The sequence below is a fragment of the Xylocopa sonorina genome, chromosome 15, assembly GCF_050948175.1.
Source record: "Xylocopa sonorina isolate GNS202 chromosome 15, iyXylSono1_principal, whole genome shotgun sequence".
In the NCBI taxonomy this organism is placed as follows: Eukaryota; Metazoa; Arthropoda; class Insecta; order Hymenoptera; family Apidae; genus Xylocopa; species Xylocopa sonorina.
In genome coordinates this window covers 6045250-6063897 of record NC_135207.1, presented here as the reverse complement: position 1 = coordinate 6063897, position 18648 = coordinate 6045250, and the positions used below count along the sequence as shown (strand labels likewise).

At 44.8% G+C, this 18648-nt stretch overlaps 1 protein-coding gene across 1 annotated transcript in view; it reads right to left on the bottom strand.

Moving 5' to 3' along the window:
- The window catches only part of LOC143430729 (uncharacterized), a 63052-nt gene that overhangs the window by 17211 nt on the left and 27193 nt on the right, over positions 1–18648 (bottom strand). Inside the window, exon 2 of the mRNA XM_076907124.1 lies at positions 344–470. Within this exon, the coding sequence (XP_076763239.1) occupies positions 344–455 (112 nt within the window). The 5' untranslated portion in view covers positions 456–470. The remainder of the gene's footprint in view (positions 1–343; positions 471–18648) is intronic.

Sequence of the window (18648 nt, the reverse complement as noted above, 5' to 3'; positions counted from 1 at the left end):
GGAGCTTTTTTCCTTTAAGCCCGCGCGATTCTCTGGCGAGGAAGGCTTTGTATCCGGTGACTTCGCATGCCTATACGTTCGCGCGTACCGTTCTCTGTTCTCTCGTTTTTTTCTCCTTTTAAATATGAATTGGCCCGCACGGTTTCCTGGGTTATCGACGCAAATTATGGTTCCGTAATTCGCGGTTTCGTTCTTTCTGGAAGGGAGGAATCGGGGGCTGCGTTCGAAGACGCTGCGCGCTCCTGGCTTCAATCTCGTCACCGATTATTACGAGGAACCCGGATGACGGGGGGAATAAAGGGTGCGATAGAGATTTGTAATTGCAGTCGGCACGAAGGCTTACCTTCCAACGTGAATATGTCTCCATCGGAGTGCCTGATGACCGAAAGCTCTTGACAACGGACGATCTCAAGTACGTTCAAGCAGCTCGCCAGGACGAGAACTAGAAGACGCATCTTCTCCACAGCATTCTGGAACAAAGTGGAGCGAATTACTGTAATCTTTTTCATGCCGAACGTCCTGGCGAAATAAAGAACGACGAGGCGGACGGTCTCTGCCCGTGGCCCGTGAATAAATCAACCGTTTCTCTTCTGCTCGTTCTTAAACGCGAGGTTTCTTTTCAGGAATTTCTGCGGCTACCCGTACATTTGACGTCGCGCGTCTCAATTCGAACCGGCGATAATAATGATAAATCATCGCGGTTAATGTAACGACAAAGCGATGAAAGTCGGATTCTTTAATACGATCGTATATAAACTATGATAAAATAGTTCCAACACGGTCCAGTTCCGCGAACAACCGACAAGCGTGAATATGACTTCATTCATCTGAATCCCACTTGTTGCAATCGCGACGGGAGAGATCTCTCGCGCGTAGACTCCTGCTCGGCTATTTTGCATAATCTGCTATCGAACGATCTGATTTACTGTAGCATGAAAAGTCGTAGCTAGTAGAGGACGATCGGTAAAAATCCTGGTCACCGTAAGAATCGATACAGTTGAACTACTTGTTCAGAACTGGATCGACTCTAGAATTCTTAGTATTCTCTTCTGTTCTCTTAAAGTTGCATCGGATAATCAATTGGAAAATACGAGTATAAAGTGGAGCAACGCGAAGGTAGAGGATACCGGAAGAGAATGATCGCGAAGATAAGAGCACGCGCGGTGTAGCACGTTCGAAGGGGTAGGAGTGCGAGGGACACGTATATCAAGAGGAAGAGTCGCGCTAATGGGAAGGCGCGCATGTAAGAAAAGAAACCCGTTGCCTCCTTCCGACGATTCCGGCTGAATAATTAGAAAGCAGCATAGATTTAGCCCCGGCGAGTAAGACATAATTAAGCGTCGATAAAAATGAACAGCGTCGAACGTTCGCGCCATTGTGCCGCGGCGGTGTAATTAATTACAGGATAATTCTACGATTTATCGAGGATTACCACCGCTTCGGAGGCGTAGCCGTGAAATTATAGTAATTATAAGGATAGAGCGCGCGTCTAGCGCGGACGCCTCCCCACTGTTGACCAGAATTAATAACACCGATTAATCAACATTAAAAAGTTCCACGGCGATCGAGCGTCGCCTCGCGGTTACAGCCGCGTGAAATCTTCTTCTGTTCTCCGTTGAATCGCTGCCTCCTGCGACACTTCGTTGTCCGCGTGGTTCGTCGCGAATAAATCTGCTCGATAAAGAGTCCCGCGGACGCTCCTTGCACCGTTAAATCATTCCCCGTCAACGGTTTCGCGCGACAAAAAAAAAAGATCCACTCCGATTTACCATTCGCCACATTCCGCTCTGCGTGAAACAAAAGTGAACACTTCTTTTCGCTTGATTTCAATAACGGCGACGTGTTGGTTTTCGCGAATGAATAATTGGACGACGTCTTTCGTTGCGAATTCATAACATAATTTACGATTTTATCCCGGGATGATATATTTCCCGTGCAATTAGGTTGTTGAAATTACTTGTACGATTCTTGAATGTTAAATTACTCCTTCCGTAGCCATCCTACGTGTTAAATGTGGAAAATGAAGTGTGAAGGCCAGTTAAATGCACGTCCAGGTCAACGTCTCTCGCGTGCATTCATTGCCAGCAATGTCCCTATTTTGGCAGATAAATGACTCCTCGGTGTTTCTCGCTACAAACTCGTCGGGGAATCTAGGATATTATCGTGGACACGGAATCACTCGTATTAAATGTAGGAAATTAAATTGGAACTGCTGGAAGACGCGAGGACTCGTTAAACACGAGACGAGGCCTTCTTCCGCGTAACTTCATTAGCAGCAACATCTCTATCTTTGGCAAATGGCTCTCCTCTTCATTACCAATTCATTACAAATTCCACGGCTTCTATCTCGGGAAGGTGTACCTCTTGCATGACGAGATCCCTCGGATAAGGAATTACCGCTCGAACAGCGACTGGCCGCGCTAAATAGCGAAAATTGAATTAAAAGATCTAGGAAGCTAATAAATGCGCGGTGTACGAGCCTGTGTTCTCCGCCATCCACGTCTCTAATTCAATCTCGACGTATCAAGGTCCTCCGTTCGAGATTCCTGACGAAATCCACGATTCGATCTCGGTGCGGTACCCGTGACCATGCGAGTCCTTGGATACAAAATTATTGCACGCAGCTGCGTTCATCCCAGCGAAACATGTTGTTTCCGTGGTCGAAAAACGTTCGGCGAAAAAATGTTCCTACAAGCTGGAATCGTATCCCGGTCTGGTCGCGTTCGCGAAGCAGGCGAGGTACAGCCGCCAGGATCAAACATAAATTACGGACGGTACGGCGAACCTATGGCATGGATACCACTGGTTGCATGTACAAAAATCCTGCTGGGATGTCACGTAATAATTTATAGACGGTATCGTTCGATTCGGACGAATATTTTCGATATTATTTCGCTAGCTCCTCGATTCGTTTCTTAAACATTTCTCTATCAATTTCGTATCGATAAAATTGAACCTAGGGGATTTCGATCACGTTGCAATTTCGCTTGCAAAATAAGTAACAGATTTGTAAATGATAGTGTGCGTAGTTTTTTATAAGACCCGGATATTCGTACCGTATAATTTGCTTGTCTCGACGCAAGAACGTTCCAGGAGGAGTTACAAGACCCGGCGGTATTCCCGGATATTCAAAAATGTTGGGGCCCTCGATCGAAACAGGGCGGTGGAATTCTAAAGTACCTCGCATCTCCCCGGCACGCCGCGTCGTAACACTCAGCCCCGAATTTCCGTAAAAACCAGGAATTCCGTTCTGTCATCGGCATTCGGACGCGCGCAATCCTCTACGCAGCTTGGCAAATTAAACTGAAATTAAGGGAACGGGAAAAAAGCGGACCGTTCCCAATGGTATTCCAGCGGCACCGTCGAAGGCACGCGTTCGACGATGTCTGGAAATATCGCGCGCGCCCTTTAAAGGTACCTCTCGGATGATAAAATGCCTTTCTCGAGTGTGCTACTACCGAGCCACCGCGATTCGATTCGAATAGCTTGCCAGGGAGAAAAAGTAACTCGCGGCGGATGTTTCAAATTCGTACGGAGGAACGGGGGCGCGTTCCTCGAGGTCGATTAATTGCCTCCCCTCCTCCGGTTTATGGCCTCTGGAATGAATAGCTTCTCTCGCGGAGCTTGTAAGGTCCCGGACACAGAGATACTTTTTGGTCCTTGCCCGTTACGATCAGTGAAATTGATGACGTGATATCGGGCTCTTTACGATCCTATTGATCCCTTAACAGGTGGTCCTCTCAACTCGCGTTCGAATCGGCTAATGGAGACTAGGACGTGTCTGGGTTTAACAATGCGTCGAGGGGAGATTGAGAGGCGAGAGGAACGCTTCGCGTTGGGAAAAAGTGATTCTGAAGCGGAACGAAGTGTATTTTGAAATTAACGTACACGGTATTTGTTAGAAAGAGCGACGCGAGCCTGCTTCGAGGAAGTAATAATTATCTTCGAGGGCAGAAATGAATTTTGATAGCGGAGAGCCAAGGTTCGAGCGAGAAATGAGGGGTTTCGAAACGCAGAGATCGCAATTATAATGCTATAAACCTGGTGATCCTCGAGAAATTTCGAAACGAGACCTTGAGAGCGGATTGATCGTGACACGTCGTGGTGATAAAATTTTATCGAGGGCCAAAAAAGTGGGAAAACGTTCCCAGTTTATTCGCACAATGTTGCGCCCGGATTGGTCCCCGGGTGGAAATATGAGTTACCAACGCGGCGGAGTCGTTACAATGAAATACGCCTCGAATTAAGTCGGTGTTACGCGGATGGCCGAAAGGGCAGCAGAGGGCATTATTTTACGCGACAGTATTTTATTTACTGCCGGCATATCGCGTTTTACGTATCGACCGGCAGTTAGCATAATACTTTTTTATCGTCACCGGACGAATCGTGATCGGCGCCGCGTTCAACTGTCGTCGTAGCACGCGTAGAAACGTTCGCCAGCACTGGTATTAGCATATCCCGATAAAAATTTCATTTTAATTCCTCGTTCAACTCGGATTGATACTAATTGTAAATTCCGATTAATAGTCGAGCGCGTGTGGTCGTCGCGGATCGATGAGAAGAGTGATGTCGCCGCTCAGCTTCGACGATGTTTAACGATCGTAATTAGTCGGCACGATACGTTTCATAATTTTTCACCAAATTGCCACGTATTCGGCTCTTTTTTTTTACGCGTCCAATTAATCATGATTGGTTATTCGATTTTTACGACTGGGTGTACAAGAGACCTCGCCGGATGGACTTGGAACCGGGACAGGTATTATTTGGAGTAATGCTTATTCGATGCATCGGGGGTAATTTGATTCGAAAATAATTATTCACCGTCCGATGGCAGGTAGAAAAAACCGAGAATCCAGCTTTGGATCGGCGTACGCGGTTCTGTAATGTCGCCCGGCGAAAAGTAAATTGAGGGTGTTCGATTTAATGCCCATCCAGCTAAGGGCTCCATATAATTAGCCCCAATGAATAAATTACATGTACTTTCTGAGATTTTCAATGAAACGATTATAGCCCCTGTTTCGTGCTGTTACGCCACATGTTTCATCCATCAATAAGAGTCTGGAGCCCTTGAAATGCTCTTATCTTAATCCAACGTAGGAATTTTTCATAATTTACCGATTTCCATTGAATTATCTCAAAAGCTGCACCAATTTCTCTACCTGAATGAAACTCTTGCCAACGAAACCTCGCTTTCACGTTTCCTCGAGTTCACTCCTCAAACGAAACGCTGTGCACTCTACAGTTCTCCGCATACTTAAACCTCTCTTATATAAACACAGAGACATCGGTAGTTTAATTGTTACTATAGAATTGTACGAAGAGAGGGGCACTAAATTTGAATCAAGGCCCAAATGTAGATGAACGAGGCTATCCGAAGATCCACCGATTTCTGAATGGAGAACGACCACACGGTTTAACGGCGATAAGGAGGACCGGAATGCGTGCAATTAGCGTGCGTTTTAACGGACACACACCGTTCGATAACAATCCGGCACGTTGGCACGAGTGCGTACGACGTTTCCGGCTTGTAATTCGGCATTACGCAAAGCGAAATAATCGCGAAGGGGCGCGGATGAAGCGCAGATCGTACGTGACCGATTGCATACTCGGAATATCGCGTTCTGTGTCAAGACGCCAGCTGAGATTGCATCTGCATCACGAATCGTTCCGATGATATCGAATTCATCTGTCTTCTCGAGTCTGTTTCGCGAGCTCTCACTTGCAACAATCGGATCTTCTCTCGGGTAAACTGTGCTTTTATAGTTGGCGCAGTAGCCAGTTTCGAGATAGAAGATTTCAACGCAATCTTTTTTTTTTTTATGTATACTTCTGTTCGTAAGTTCCTGGATGTCTGAAGTGAACAAGTGTATACCATCGTTGCGTGTCATCTGGTAACGCGATACATTGCGTTGCAAGATGCAACTATGCTGCACTTGATGATATTGATGTGGAACGGGGATACGCAACAAGTAGATATAATGTATCAAGGTTAACGCGTTCGAAATTTAGATAAACGTAAAAAACAAGCAAATATTAGAAGGCGAGCCGTTGATTTACAGTTCGAAAGGAAAGTAGAAAGTTGTATCTTTCAACGGAGTGCCGAATTGACCGATATCTACTTCAAGAAAGTTCGACAACTTTCAATAGCAACTCAAAAAAAGTGCAATAGAAGTTGTACCATTGTGGCATGTTACTCTGGACGAGAGTGATCTGCGTATTTCTTTACATTTTAAACTGAGATAGTCGAAAGTGAATCGCAAGCAAATATTACCAATTTCACTTAACAAATCTCTGTATCAAGTTTAGGATTAGAAACTGAAGTAGCTTAAAAGTAAGCGCGCTGGGGATTTAAATTATTGAACTTTCTAAAATTTGCAAATGTTGGGTGACTTGTAAACTTATGGCGTTCCTTTTTCTGTACGTAGGTACTGGATACACTACATCAATTTTATGTATATATGTACGATGAAAAACATTAATAAAGGGATGAAAGAAATTTTTTGCTATATATCACCGACATTCGTCAGAATTTATGTATACTTGGCAAACGCGAAAGATACAAACTCGCCGTCAGAGGCTATAAATATGTACATTTTCGCTCGCCTAAAATAGTGTCGCCAATAGTTCAATAAATTAAAAATCGTAATATATCGCCGAATAACATTCTATATTCGTAAATCAGAGTCAGCTAATTTTAACTGGGGGATCGATTAAAAAGTGTCAATACCATCACTCACGTCGAATGGTTTCCAAAACCAATGTTCTGCCTACGCTTTACAGTTAAGAAAAAGAGGCAAAAATTAAAATATGCTTGCGTCACGTTTTTAAATTGTGGCATCGATCGAAAAAAAAAAGAAAAATGAAGAGAAATATCGATCCAAGAACATAGCCGTGTACGAGGCTTGAAAAAAAAAGTTACTGTGAATCAACAGATTCTGCAGCTCACGCCATAACATCTGCCAGGGCGAGATGAAGACGTTATTAAAAGAGACGCTCGATATGTAATCGATAATACTTGTCAAAGAATTGGAAAGAGGCCAATCGTTGGTTCAAGGCGAGGCTAGCTTCTTAAGTTATTCGTGCCAGTTAGCGTGTAAGCGATTTCTAAATAGCTCTGCGCTCAGAGTGCCGCTTTGATTTTGATTAAACGCGTGCGAGCGATCAGAAAGTCCAGAGAAAAATTTTTTAAATCGATAAAGTCCAGAGAATAATTCTAAAACCCTCCATAGAAAGACAACAGAATCAGATAAAACCGACTATTCAAGAGGACGACTTCGCAGGACTCGAATCAGCAACCATCTTTCACAATTGCTATTATAAAAAAAACTTGTACTTGTTTTTTAAATATGGCGATCTTTCAGTGGCGGACGAGCTTTCGAACGAATTCAAACATATCGCATTTTGGCATCCGGCTGCAGAATTGATCAGCGGCAATTTCGGGGCGCGCCTCATCGATCTTCCGCTTCCCAGGACGAAACCGAAAGATCGATCGCGGCTCATTTCTCGTAAACGGACCTCGCCTACCTGCACGCGAACGCTCGGCTTAATTATTTTTTCCCCGTGGTCCGTGACGTCCGGTGGAATCCTTCTTTTTGATTAATTGCCGACTGGTTACGCGGGGCCCGCGCATCGTTTCAAAGCTGTAATTTTGTGCCCGATTGGGGGAAAAAGAAGGTAAGCGGCGCGATTTTCGTCGTCACGAAACTCTTCATCAGGACCCGGCAAGGTCCCTTAAATGATTTCGTTCGTTCTCGATTAAACAGTGCCCGACCAGTCCTTACCGTTATCCTTACCCCTTTATTTCGCGAGGAGGAAGACCGTTGCCGTGTACACGGTCGGGTTTCAATGAGCCGAATCGAAACGGGTCATCGGAGAATTTTCGGGACTACGATAACCTAATCACCACTTTTGCCAAGATTAATGGCCGTCGTATAAATACCACGATAACCACGAGGAAGAGTCTGGTTGAAGACAGTCGAGATTTTCTTCCTTTGCTCCCGCAAGTTGTTCGTTCCAGAAAAGATTCCAATGTACCTTTTGATAATCGATAAGCTGTTGATCAACTTTTGTGAATACATTTATTGTACTTAAATGAACGGATAATAAACGAGCTGATGTAATTTGAGTACACTAAAAAATAAGAGGTTTTAATTACGACTCTGCTACGTCCTACTGTTTTTTCTTCTCGTTACCGTCGTAATGATGATCTGCAAAAAAAATCAATTGTTCTTCCGCGAATGTGTAATTTTCAAATTGCGTATAATTTCAAAAATTGAACGACGCGCGACAGTTGCATACAGAGTGCTCATAATCCCATCGAGATTCACGTAAACCAGGATTCGATTAATAATCGCCCGTTTCAGTAGAGATTTACGCGGGCACGGAAAATTGAGCGCGCGATGGCCAATAAAGCAGTCGTTTTTCGATTACGAGAGCGAAGGGATTTACAATTAGCCTGATAATTTTGCGTATCGCGGTATTGCTTTCATTTTTGCCAACGACCGTCCATGCTTTACCCTTTAAGTACGGACGATCATTGATTAACCGCGCGTTGAAGCCAATTTTTATCGTGGAACCTATTTACGAGCCTCTCGCTGAAGTTAATATGATTTCCTGGGTAAAAACGTCGTTTAAAGCGGATCGTTCTTCGAAGTCGGATAACAAGTAGAACATCCAATTTTATGCACCGCATCAAAAAGCATTAATTTTTTCTAATACTTTGTCACACACAAATGAACCTTTCCACTCAGTATTATTAAAAATAATTACTCCAGGTTATTATAAGAATATTCAAATAACACAATCATTATCATCGCTGTTATTACGATAATAATAAGAAGAGAGATCCTTCGTACACCATCGCGAGCTCACGTCCTTAAAATCACTGCTCTCACGATCACAGCGAAATCGTTATTGCGATTAATAACGATGTTTCGCGGAAAATGGCCCGTGGAACAAATGGACAATCGATCGCGTTCAAAGGACCGACCGACCGCTCCGCGTCGAATTTCTCGATCTCGTGGACGCATACGCGGCGAACGGCCCCGGGGCGGTTATAAATTTTCGTCATGGGCGGATATTATGTATCTGATGGCGTCGTCAAGGAGCGAACAGGATCGTGTCCTCCTGTCATTTTCCGTTAGCCCCTTTAATAAGGGCTCGAGCCGGCGCGAATCTGCGAGAGCGGTTCTTCGAAGCCGGGCGTTATCGTGACACGGAACACGATTCATCGGCGTTACGTGAGCGATCGGATCGATCGTTGAACGCGGTGCCCCACGTGTTCCTGCGGTCGCTGCGTTTCGGATGGCGCTCGTCGTTACGGATGGAACGGCGCTGGGCGCAAATATTTGTTGTACGCGATGATCCGTAAAAAATTGACATCGCTTCGTTAATTGCTATGAAATGAGAGAACCCCTTACTCTTCGCGGGGTTCGCCTAAATGGCTGAGGTTCGGCTTGTACGCTATTAAGCTTGACTACAATTATAATAAAGTGCGGAGGGTAGAACGAGATACACGGAGGATCGACATGCGAGAGCAGTTGTCCTGGTGCATCGGGTATTTTTTTTTGTCGCCGCATATTTGAATAATTTATAGAATTTTGTGTTCCTGGGTAACTCGATACCCTGTCGAATGATAGAGCTCGATTTAAAAGTATGTAACAATAATTTCAACGACGTGCTCGTTATTTTTATTATGCCTCCTAAGGTTCTGTACCCTGTTCGTGGTGCTCGTCGCGTGTACTACATGTTAGGACAATGTTTAATATGTTAATGAGACGCAAATGAATGATTGCGACAAATGTTGCCTCCCAAATTTGGCATTCTAGATACGTGTGTATACCGAAGTGTAATCTCCATATATGATCATAGAGAGAAATTAAAGAACGAAACTGATTATGTTCACGATCGATAGATGACAATGTCAGTGAATCATTTTCCAACATCGCGATGTTCTATAGCAAGTGTGTACGTCCCATTAGAGTATAACATTAATATGAATCTACATAACTCTACGTTGATGAAAGATAAGAGGCAAAATGTTCTATCCAACTCTGTCCACGTGCTACAGGTTTTTACGTATACGCGTTAGTCTAACACATTATATCTTCTATACGATCTTGCTAATTACTTATAAACATTTTTCGGTCGAATCGAAAGGTCAATGGCGAGCTGGAGATTCCATTTGTACGAGGCTGAGGTATTTTTCTTCCGTACATCTTCGCAATCGAATAAAAAGAACCGCGTATCTCCGTTCTCCATCTAGAATTATTATCTCCTCTGGTACAGCGTCGTTCGACTCTTACACGAGTCCACGTTCGTGATAATCCGTGTCAATTGCTGAGACTCATAACGTATATGAATGGCTGTATTTCTGTGTGCCATACGTATTTCAACCGAACAGCTGTAACTTCTCAATAAATTATTAGTATTATTGTTATGAATATTCTATGGGATATCGCGTGGTTCGCGTTTGTATCATCTTCCGCCACGACCTCGAATCGTTCTTACGTACGCGTGTATTAACGTTAGTGAAACTACCGTTTGTCAGAATTAATTTTACCATCGGAACGATGATGCCTTACAAATGATACCAGTGCTTAGAAGTGACAGGGTTTTAATACCGTCCGACATGTCTCAGAGGCGTCCCATCGTTCACGAAAGTATTCGTTATTTAACGAACGAAGTACGTGTGTTAAATTGAAATGTTTCTGAAATAATATGTATGGCGAAGAGATTCTATCAGCAAAATTGAAAAATAATTCAACGATGTATGGAAGCACGAGTTATTGGTCGATTTCGAGGAATTTACTTCGGTATAATATATGGAGTCAGTCAGAGAAATCGGTATACACAGATTTATACTTTTATCATTTCAAATATTTAAATTAAGAATTCGTTATGGTGTTTCATGACTCTTAGAAGTCTACTAAGTTTCACTCAAATGGGTGAGAGACACAAGGGTAGGTTTACTTGTTAAATAAGAATACTTCTTCTATAATACACCATCCAGGCATAGCGAATGAATTTCTGAAGCAGATCCCAGATGTTTCGAGCCGTAGAAACCGTGCATTCCATTTGTTACAAAATTTCGAATAGAACCATTCGATCTCTATCTTCTCGCGTCGTTACGGTTCCTCTGCATCGTCTACCGACTCGCTTTGCTCAAACGATCGCTCCGTGAAACGCATCTGAGCGGCCCTGTTCCCTCGTTTCGTGAATTACGCATTTATCCTGCCCGTTTTCCTGTTAATGTATTAATCTTCGTCCAGAGATGCACGTCAGCGCCTGTTACGGCGTGATTAAGATACCGCTTCGCGGGAGTTTCATAATTCTCGGACCGTTAGTTTTTGCGTGTAACGATTGCCTCCCCGCCGGGATATTAAATAATAGTGTCAAATTACGTTGGATCGTTTTACCCGCGGTTAAATCAAATCGTTCCTCCCCCCGTCGTTCCTCTTCCCGTAAGTGGCCCTGGCAACCTTTAAGGAGGCCCACTTGAGCGTCCTCAGCTTCACCTTAAGGCCCGCGAAATAATTGAGGCAATCGGCGCAATCGTGGCGCGTAGCGATCCTCTCTTATTTTTCGTTCAACTCAGCGGTACGTGTTTTACGTTCAAATGGAACGAGAGAACGCGATACGAAAAAATTCATTCGTCGAGCATGCATTTCCTTGTTTTTTTTTCAGGTACTCGCATGCACGCGCAATTACGATCTTATGCAATTAGTTGGTGATTGTGTAAGTTAGATTTACGAGATGATGTTCGAAGATGTGTAACTTATGGGGTGAACCAATATTTGGTGAACGTTATTCCGTATGATCCGATATTTGCGGTTTATCGGCTCGATTATAAATAACCGTGGATCGAATGGTGCTTGGATATTTTATGTACCGTATCTTAATAATTACGGTTGTTATTGGTAATAAACGAGGCAAGGTGCAATAAAACGGGAAATTAAAAAGCATTAAAAAGCCATGATGTCGTTAGTTTTATTAGCGTGATTAATGGCGTTAAAACTAGCCAAACATCCGGACAATTTCATGTTTTCCCTATGATTTATGAGTAAATTGGGAGGAGATTTACGATTCGTGACGCGATCGATGAAAGTGTCGAATGGTATGTACATACGCCTAGTTCGACCAGTTGTGGGTTTAGGCTTGTATTAGCGTCACGCGACACGACAGAATCAACGAGACTGTGCACGTATACAGGGATTCCTTCTTTCACTACCCAACTACTAGTGTTTCCGGTTTTAACCGTGAACTCGAGAAAAACTAAACATTGCATTTCTTTCTACAACCGTTTGACGTCTAGAAATGCTTATAATCTATATAATTTATTGCGATCAAATGGCAAACAAGATGGTACGCGTGCTGGCGTTCGAGCTCGAGAAGTAGAATGGAAAGTGGAGTAAACTAGATTAGTCAGCCGCGCGCCATTTACGAGTTTACGAGACGACTTCTCAGATCACTACCCCACTCACGACCCTCCAAAACTGATTTAAACGACTCCACAAAATTCTTACACCAACATCGTACAAGTCTACTATGTCATCGATACCCAAACTTTAATCGTTCACTCGCTGTTGAGTCCGCGTGTGAGGTGAGCGTTCCTCGAAAGTCTTCGAATTCCAGTCTCCTTCATTAGGTACGATTATACAATGGTTCGTAGGAACGTGGAGATTTTTCCAGACGATTCTTTCACGTCCATCCCAGGAACGATTTCGAACGATTACCACGGATGACTCGAGCGAGACCGTCGAGATCCCTGGTGCTAATAGACCACGGATCCGGCCGCAGGAGCGTTACGAGTAGTGCAACTGTTAAAAGTAACAGACGGTGAAGCCGGTGAAAGCAATCGTAATTGTCTGTCCCGACATTCACTTGAATGACTGAGAACGTGTCGCTCGTGTTCCGGAAGAGTCGAACTAGAAGTTAAGCGCAGGGGAAACACGTGTTCGATCGGAGTCACGGTGGAAGCGGAAGCGTTCGCCAGAGACATGCTCGAACAGAAATGGACGATGTCGACACGGGACGGTGTATATTTACTGCCGTCGCGGGTTGGACAAGTCGTTCGGATCGCCTCGAACATGGCCAAGCTCGTGTCGCCCGGACGGATTTAGGGTGTTCCATTTTTCACCGAACACGAGTTGCATTCTATCAGATCTGGTTTCTCCCGTGTGAACAGCTCGGATAGCGACGATCGAGACTGTGCTCGCTCGCTCAGCTCGATGTCTAGCCGATGTTAACGTTAAGTTAAGGTTTAGAGTTTCATCCGAGAGGACGAAAGGCGTTGTACCTCGGCCAATTTAACACTGTACACGTTCCCCGGTGTGATCGACGATGCAAGCAGAGAAATTCGAAAAATTCGTGTCTTCGAGGAGCAGCCGATCGTTCGAGTGTCCACCTCGGGCCCGAGAGGATTCGCCCGCGGCGACTATTCGCGTCTTTATTAACCTATAAATTTCGGTAATTATGTAAATTAACCGGGGACGCGATATTTACCGGGCGTATCGTCAATTAACCGATCAGCGGACCGAAAGCAAGAGGCAATGAACCTTGATGCAGGAACGATGCACGCGTCGATTCTCGCGTGGCGCCTTTTACGAGGCGTCGCGCGCAGGAGGACGCACCTCATTCTTAAACAGAACGCGGTTTAATTAAGCCTCCCGGCTGCGAGTGTCTCGTTCGATCGTCATATTAAAAACCAGTCCCGAGTGCATTCTCTACGCGAGCACTCGAATCGCGAGTGACACGCCTAATCTTAATTATGGATCACATTTTTATTTTATTTATTGTCGCACAGGTTTGAATTTTATTCTTTTTCTCGCTCGAAGAAATCCCGTGGAAAGTAATTTTCGGTAAGAGGAAGAATCGTGGCCGCGAGATGATTGAATCGTAGCTCGAAGGCTCGCGTGGAAGCCGTAGAAAATCGCGCAGGGATTCCGAAAGAGAAAACACTCCTCTGGAAGACGTGTTTGAGAGTAAATAGTAACTGTTGACCGTGGCAGCGTCTCGTTTTCCGGGACTTCCGATTCTATTACCGCCGCGGGATCGTAAAAGTTCGCCTTCTGCATGGTCGTTCTAATATTTGCGAGCGTTGCACGACGGTCCCTTAATTCCCGCGACGTCTGCCGGGTTTGTACAACCGAGCAAACGGGCCGAGCGTCGAGAGGAGAAACTTGAGGGAATTTCGTTTCGGTCGAGCCGAGCGAAAGTTAAGTGTCTTACTCGGAACAAGTAGATCTTCCTTGTTAGAGCCAGACACGAGAGACTTTCCGCTGTTGGCGAAACGTGTGACGACGCGTGTGTTCTGCTTTCTTCGCGATTTACCCTCAGCGAGGCATTCGAAGCGCGTAGCGCATTCTACATCGGGGAATTGCGATTCCACTGAAAATGCATGAGTTACGAAACGTCTCTTAATTGCTTCCACTTATTACGGCTCCCTCGAGTGTTAGGTACAACGTGATACCGGTCTTGTAGTTAATTTCCGTTCGATCATTGATAAATTGCCTTCCACGGCAAACCGCGCAACTTCTACGACGATGTAGCGGTAAATGAGCAACGGGATATCGGTAAAATGCTGGATCGCTGTAGGTGGAAGACTTTTCGCTGGGGAACCGTGAACGCACCATGTGCGTTCGCATCGACTGTTCTCATTTCGTAAAATCGCAAAAGTGCCATTTCTTCCTTCCATTTCGTACACTATATAGTACACGTTCTTGTGTATCGCTGAAACGGTTTCGATCATTCATTTAAACTTAACATGACAGCAAGATATCGAGGGAGACGCTTCATCTTCCGCGTTCCTGGATCGATGCTGTTTGGTATCGCTTATGGTTGTCAGCTGGTAAGGTCGATGGTTCGAGCTTGGCCTATTTCGCACTGCCATGTGTCCATTAAAAAACTCAGTTTAAGCAGTTGCCTCCAAACCAAAGATCACTCTTGGGTGACCCTTTAAGTGATGCACACGAGAAATTCCGTGGATCTCTGATAACGAAATTGGTAATAACCTCAAGAGACACTTCCGCTTCAGAATGCAACGCACGTGGCAACGAAAAGGTATAAATCAACCGAAGAGACTGCTAGCGCGACAAAACGGGAAAAGCTAAGTTCAAAGCACCGAAAAGGTACAAGTGGCACGGTCTCGGAAGGTTCTCGCTGTTCCAAACCGTGCTAAACACGAACAAGCTATTTGCAAATGGGCGAGAGCCCTTAATAAATAATGTCAAGAAGGTAGCATACCCGTATTAGGTCGAACAGCTGCTGCTGGAGCTCGTAAAGTGCCAACCATGTACAGACGGGGTCGTGCTGAAAATCGGCGATTCAGAGAATTCTCCTTTTTCTGTTACCTCTGCTTCAGCGAGGTTGTCGAGGAGCCAGCGAAAAAGTTTTCGCGTCTAATCTAATTCACGAAGTTGCCGCGTTTATACCGGTTGGATTCCAAACGCACGATCGGAACGAAGATAACTTCGCGAAGGCTGAACGGGTTTCCAGTATTGCTTTCAGCCAACACCGGCAAAACGAATTGCACTTGCGTATGGCAACCTGCTTTATCTTCGAGTACTTCTTTCCCGCCTTGTTAGTCTTCGCGCGTTCTGCTTGTTACGCGATTTTTGGAGAAAACTTATTGGCGACAGTATCCGCATTTTCCAGTTGGTTTCTATGCCGATTAGGTCAAGCCTGCATTGTATCGATCTATTTCGAAGAACGAAGAGCAATCGACTAACAAAGAAGTGGTGATCCGTGAGAGAGATACCGTTTTGCGAATTTTTAAGGCTGACGAAGATGGATCGTGGACTGTCAGAGGATAGTCGGTGGAGAAAAAGCTGTTAACACGCGCTTAGTCTCAGAGTGAGCCTTGAAAGGGTTGCTCTTCCAGTCGTGGCAACTTCATTTTAATTCTCGAAAGAGACGTCGGTCTTCGAATTGATTTTTCAACGAACGCCTCGACCAGAAGTCACTTGCGTGTGTCTATTTTGTTGCTTCGAAAGTACGCTTGAAGAAAGCTGACGAGTTCCACCGTGAAAAAAATAGAAACGACAGAGATTGTTTCTCAGCGATTCGCTTCGAGTCCGGGGATGAGACACCGCGATAAGAGGATATTTTAAAGGCCCCAAGAGGCTGAGAAATGGAGCTCTACCTGCTCTGGTCACCTGATTAATCACGCCTGCTCAGGAACCCTGCTAGCCATGTACTTAGCCACTCCGAACTGTTGAGCAATGTGTTAATGTATACACAATTCATTCATCAAGAGGCACGTGACTCTGTCTTGGAGTCGAAATCCTCGAGCCAACGCTCAGCCTCTCTTCTTCCTCTATATTTCTATCCATTTTCACTTTGTTCAACTGTTAGACCCGCACTCTTTAGATATCGTTTGAATATTTCGTGGTATAATTAAGAATTCACTACAGAAGATCCTTCCATTAGCGTATTAGCAGGCATATTTTTCAAATAGAGACTCTCTTCCCGCGTGTAATTAAGAATTCACTGTAGAAGATCCTTCCATTAGCGCATTAGCAGGTATATTTTTCGAATAGAAGCCCTCTTTGTGCGTAATTGAGTGTAATCAATAGCTAAAAGGCGCGCTCGATCCTTTTCGCGTGTGAAAGATGGGAAGGGCTAAACGACGGGGGACCATTTGCGGTAGATTTCACCGTTTCGTATCCGTCATGACATATGTACCACCATTAGCTCGAAAGTAAAGTGTGCTAAGCGATATCTGTTCCTTAACTTAGATTCTTCCTCGATTTATTTTCGAATTTCAATAATACATTCTTAACTTTTACCGTTTCGTTACACTCGAATGCATTAAAATCTTAGTCATAGTCGAACTTGTGCCGCTGCGAGCAAAGTAATCGAGGATCGGACGTAATCGTCGATGAGTAAAGCGAATAATTTACAGGAGACAGGACAGACACTTTTTCCTCTTTTAACGAGTTAGTGAGTTTTAACCGACGAGGTAAGAAACGTAGCCGGAATCACGACGGCAAATTGATACGGTTACCGGGCCAACTAAGTTGCTACGGAACGGGTTACACCGTCGATTTTTTCACGGTGCCGGTACTCAGCCGACGCCGCTTATTTGTAGCTATGCAAGTTAACGGGGTACCGAATCAGGCTCTTAAAATCGCGGCCGCGATAGGAGGGACGACGCGGGCCATTAAAGACAGGCGAAAAATGACCCCGATATCTGCCGGCGCATCGGGAATTTTTTAACGGATAAAGGCACTCTTCCAGCAAGCGATCCACGAAAACTGGACGAGGTGCATTTTATGCAAATCTCAGATTAACAGTGGCTCTGCTTGCCACCGTGCCGCGACAATAACATTAATCAGAGGCGAGAGGGTCGCGGTTATAACTCGCCGTGTAATTAGGAAGATCACACTGCGGCCCCCGGCTCGTGGATGATCGTTGCGCTCGATCGATAAAGCCGTGGCCTGCTACGAGCCGGCGCCCCTCGAGGACTAATAATCCGCGCGTCAATTCTTTTCCTCGCGCGACAAAAAACCGAGCCGGCGACCGTCTCGAGCGTATTCTTATCGTTTTCTCCTTAATTCGCAGCCGTGAAATAACATAATCGAAGAAACGGCAGGACTCTAGTCGCTCGAAGACCAGGGAAAAACCGTTTCTTTTTAGAAAGTATCGATTTTATGCCACGCACTCCTCGCTCGTTCTCCGACCGATACGGGAATCAGTTTTTCTACCAATTTACTTGCTCATGGTATTTTCAACGCGTTAGTCGCCTGGTTAGCGGCTACCTTCGACCACGAGGTTTGCACCAAGTTTCTTCTACCGGCTCTCCGCTTCATCTTTTATGGAGAACTTCGGTACGTACGGAGCAAGTGACGTAAAGTGAACGTAGTTCTATGGGAAAACAAGATTGCGGATCGACTTCGATGCCTCGTGGATATATATATATATATACCTCGCTCGAATTCATTGCAAATTGCTATCCAATGGTAGATTTCGCGCGGGCTCAAATAAATACAACGGTGTGTCGATAGCTTTTTTATACCCGGCGTATAACTGTGAAAGAAAACGGGATTGACAGGCGTTTAACCGTAAAGAGGGTAGTATTACTAAGACTGGCACTAAATTGCCTCGATTCACTTCGTTTGAGTATTCTGTACTTTCGAGATCGCTGTTGTTCTCGAGGCATAGAAAAGAAGAGCGAAATAATCGGAAGAATAGAACCTGTAATTACATAGATTAATGGAGCCTGGAAAGAAATTCGAAGTTTCCGACGAAGCCTCGAGTCAGCACGGACAAAATGGCTCGAACAGAGCGGCGCGCGTGTAATTGCACAGCGAGCGGACAGCATGTGTGATTACCGGTTATTAATATTAATCGAATTTCTTTTGATAATTCCAGGACTATTCGGCCAGCGATATTTCTGCGCACGGAAGCCCTTGGGAAGTGATTCTGACACGTGTAATTGGATCGTACCCGGTGGCAATTAAAGTAAACGGCGTAACAAATAACGGACGGAAAAAGTGATACGCATAATGAGCAAGAAAATGGGTGGGTCAATTTGAGTAGTCATTGGCCAGGATGAATAACGCTAATTGGCCCCCGAGTAACGCGTGCTTTTGTGAAATCTTTCTTTCTGCAAACGACGAGGACGATTGAAAATTAAAATGTTATCGA